Genomic DNA, 3,913 nt, shown 5'->3' with positions numbered 1-3,913 from the left:
TTGACCGCGCTAGGGAGTGTCAACGCCGCCGCCGTCGCCATCATCACGAAATCATTTGCAAATTTCTCCGGCGTGAAACGACACGTGCGATCTTTGCTCAATTGTTGGCAGGGTCGTTTGACAGTTGTTGCACCTAAAAACTAACTCGCGTTGAGTCGGTTGCAATGATCGTGTACTGTTGATAGCTCGAAAACACGCTTAGAAGTGTTTACTCAATTTTTGAGTTCAAACAACGATTTTTGCTGCATGGGTTAATCATTTCCGATTTCCCCTAGGTTCAGTTGACCAAAAGTGCATTCAAAGCCACATTCCCCGTGTTTATTTGAAGAAAACATCTTCCTCGCGACATCTCCGCTGGACGCCGGCCACCGTTGACAACCGCGGAGTTTGGTGCGAAATTTCTTTTCGTTTTCGCCAGCGCCATGAACTTTATTGCTAATTCAGGTGGCGCGCGCGCGGTCACTGGCGGCGGGAAGACGCCCTCAATGCATGTCATTCCGGGAGGAGCTTTCCATCTCGGTGCGTGACAGCAATTTCTGAGACAGAGAAGCACGGGAAATTTTTCGCGAAACGATGACACCCTGCCAAGTGAATACACCTTGACTTGTTTGACGAAAGTTGGTGGCGGGAGAAATTTGCGCTAAGTTGCGGCCATTAGCCCTTAAACTGGTGTTTAAGGGGTGCCCAGAAGGGAGGAGAATGAGCTACTGGAGGAACATTTTAAACAAAATCGGTGCGGCAAATTAATGACCACAATTGACCGCACCCAGGGAGGTCACTTTTTGTTTTTGGACAAAAGTTAAGCAGAACAGTGAGATTTTTTTGTTGAAATAAGCAAATTGTCACGTTTTTCATTTGAGCGTGTACTGTTTGTCAACTCTACTGTCAAAGTAAACTATAATTTTATTCTGATTTACTTTGGGTGTAAAAATCTGTCAAATCTGAAATTTCGACGAAAAATTTATTGTTTTGATTGTGACATAAGGACAACTGTCAAACATTTGCAAACTGTCAAAATTCACCAAATTTTAGCCCTTTTTGACTTCCTTCGATTTCACAGTGAAGAATTCTTCGAGCTGGGCGATGCCGCCCAGACGCAAACCTGAGAAAATGTTTAATTTAATAATTATAATCATCGTCGTCATTACGACCGCGTATAAAAGGCACCTCCACAGCGGAAGGCATTCCGCTTGAACCGTCAAAAGAGGATGCCCTCGGGGGTCAGTAGCAGACTACGAAGAGACAAATTGGAGGGTGAACGACGAAATGTGTCGAAACTTACGCTTTTTGATGCATAAAATAATGTTAAAAACAAAATTTCCCTTTGAGCTGTCAAAATCCACGCTAAATATGCTTCAACTACTTTTGAGTCAAAGTCAACATTGCTGCATGGGCTAATAACCCAAAAAAAAAGATAAATCAAACCTGTTTGACTGACATCAAATGATAACGATCAACATCATTCGAAAGGGCCCCCACTCAAAAATTCCAAATATTGACCATTCAATTACCCCTGATTCCGCCCTAGCCCTCTCAAAAATCCCATATCGATGCCACCGGCGGCATCGGACCAGGTTCGAACTTTCCATATTCCCTTCGCGTTCCGACGGCAAATAATTCTCACCAAACACACGAACGCCTTATTAGTGTAAGGTCCCCCGAAACGTGACGGAAAGGGAAAATTCCCCCGGACGTGCGATGGACCCCTCGAGAAGAATGTCAAAGAGAGTTGCGAGCGAAACAACCCAATCAAATCGTTCTCCGCTTGACGGGTTCATTCCGCTTCGAATTCCGCTTCGAAAATTGGTTCGAAATATTTTAAACAGATTGTCTGATTGGGTTCCGTTTCGATTCCGTTTGAGCATTTTTTGCACAAGGGCGACACCTGCTGGTGTACGGCGGAACCTCGATGACATTTCGCCGCGTTTCGCCGAAGTGGTTTTTCTTTAAGCGTGTGAGTGTTGCCTGCTGAAGCAAATGCCAAACTTGCTCAATCAGGATTTTTTTCGAGTGCCGACAAAGTGCCAGCAAGTCTCGTGATGGACGCAGCAGTCGAAGTCCCCGCGGAGGAAATCGCGCCAAGTAAATATTTTGTTCGCGTTTTAAAAATTTTGCTGGCCAAGTAGGCCTTTGATTCTTTGGATTAATTTGGATTAATCTGAAGACTTCTTTCATTTTTTTTTTCGCAGCAGGTGGTGAACTTCCGCCGGAGTGCTGCGGTCTGGGGTCCTCAGGCCATCAAGTACGCCGGCATTACGATGTTGGTGGCCCTCGCCATCATCGACGGAGTGGCCGCGGTTTAGCGACCGGACGGAAGTTTCAGTGCCACGATCGACGGCAACGAGCACGACATGCGCTTTGTTTACTGTGCCGCGGCCGCCTGTGCTATGCCGAACGACTGGAGATGCGTCGATCAGCGGAAGATGGCAAGAGAAGGAAGTGTCGATCGGTGGCGCAGTACCACATTCCGGATTGCTGATTGCGATGGGCGTCTTGTTGTGCCGTCTAGTGCCGGGGTTGCGATCAGATTCTTCCGATTGATGTCAAGGCCTCGACATCGCTGAATGATGCGATATAATAAGGACGGGTAAGAATTGTATTAGTTTGATAATTGGACTAGAAAAGTAATATATTTATCTCTTTCAGGGCCCGTGAATAAGCCGGCTAAGGAAGAGAAGGCGCCGGAATAACTACGGGGGCCTAGAAACCCATCGAGATCATAGATGACCCCATTCTGCGCCACTTTTACGACAAGCGCATAGGTGTGGAAGTCGGTGCCGATCATCTGGGCGATGAATAGAAGTTATACGTCTTCAAGATTGCCGATGTCAACGACAAGCAAGGCGTGCTGACCAACCCGCGTGTCCGTCTGCTGCTGAAGAAGGGCCACTTTTGCTGTCGGTCGCGTTGTGCCTTCCGATACGAGCGTGCCGCGTCGTCTTGAATCGAAGCGAGCAACCAACAACCGCAAACTGTGCATCCTGTCCAAAGAGGACGACGTCCACCGGTTTGTGGTGAAGCGCCCACTGCCAGAGATGGACGGCAAGAAGACCAAGTTGAAGGCGCCCAAGATCCAGCATCTCATCACGCCGGTGGTGCAGGAGCGCAAGGAGGTCATAGCCGAGTTCCTGAAGGTTCTGACCCTGTGCCGTCGCCAGCAGCATATTCGTCGCCGGTCCCGACTGTCGTCGATACGTGACTCGCGCAGGTTGGTCGGTTCCGGAGGAGGACAATCAAGGCTGCCAAGAAGGTCGCAAAGAAGGAGGCCAAGAAAGTGACCGAAGCCGCCAAGAAGCGCGACGAGGTCAATACTGCCAAGAAGTCCGAAGAAGACGATAACAAGACCGACACCTCAGAGGTGCTGTCTAGACCTTTAAGTGTTATTAATATATTGTGAAACTTACAAATTTATGTAATTAAAAACCTAGGGATTCATGGTGGGGAGTGTTTTTCTTGTTTAATTTTTAAATATTAATAAAAATTGCCTAAATAGGCCAAAACGGTTCAATCAGTGTTAAATTTCGATCTAATTTCAACAAAAAGAAAATCAAAAAGAAAGAAAAACAAGAAGAAGAAGAAGCTGTCAAATCTTATCCGTCCATTCGGATTCAATTCCGTTTGAATTCCGCTTAAACCGATTTGCGGCGAAAACTCAAACGGAACCGGTTGTTGCGTTTGAAACGGAATGCGTTTTAGATTCTAAAACGAACACTGTTTAGAATTCGAATCGAACTTTTTTCGCTCAAGCGGAATTCTAAACGGAATTCAAACGGAACGCACTGAGTGGGAAGTGGACGCCAGATTTCACGTCGTCGTCGGATGATCTTGTACGTGGTGGACATTGAGGGAAAGAAATGTTGAGAAAAAAAGGGTTGAGAAGGTGCAAACTGCACGCGGAATACAGATGGAACGA

General features: G+C 46.8%; 1 protein-coding gene and 1 pseudogene across 1 annotated transcript; both read left to right on the top strand.

Moving 5' to 3' along the window:
• The first annotated feature begins 1,770 nt into the window (after window positions 1–1,770).
• Window positions 1,771–3,508, top strand: LOC120424702 (uncharacterized). Its single transcript, XM_039588882.2, has 3 exons — window positions 1,771–2,082; window positions 2,190–2,587; window positions 2,647–3,508. The coding sequence occupies exons 1-2, from the start codon at window positions 2,040–2,042 to the stop codon at window positions 2,477–2,479; spliced, it is 333 nt and encodes a 110-aa protein (XP_039444816.1). The 5' UTR covers window positions 1,771–2,039; the 3' UTR covers window positions 2,480–2,587; window positions 2,647–3,508.
• On the top strand, window positions 2,565–3,508 carry LOC120424701 (40S ribosomal protein S6-like; annotated as a pseudogene).
• Window positions 3,509–3,913: the final 405 nt, after the last annotated feature.

Source organism: Culex pipiens, chromosome 1 (assembly GCF_016801865.2).
Source record: "Culex pipiens pallens isolate TS chromosome 1, TS_CPP_V2, whole genome shotgun sequence".
NCBI classification, from domain to species: Eukaryota; Metazoa; Arthropoda; class Insecta; order Diptera; family Culicidae; genus Culex; species Culex pipiens.
The sequence above is the reverse complement of the archived record's forward strand: the minus strand, read 5'-3'. Positions and strand labels throughout refer to the sequence as shown.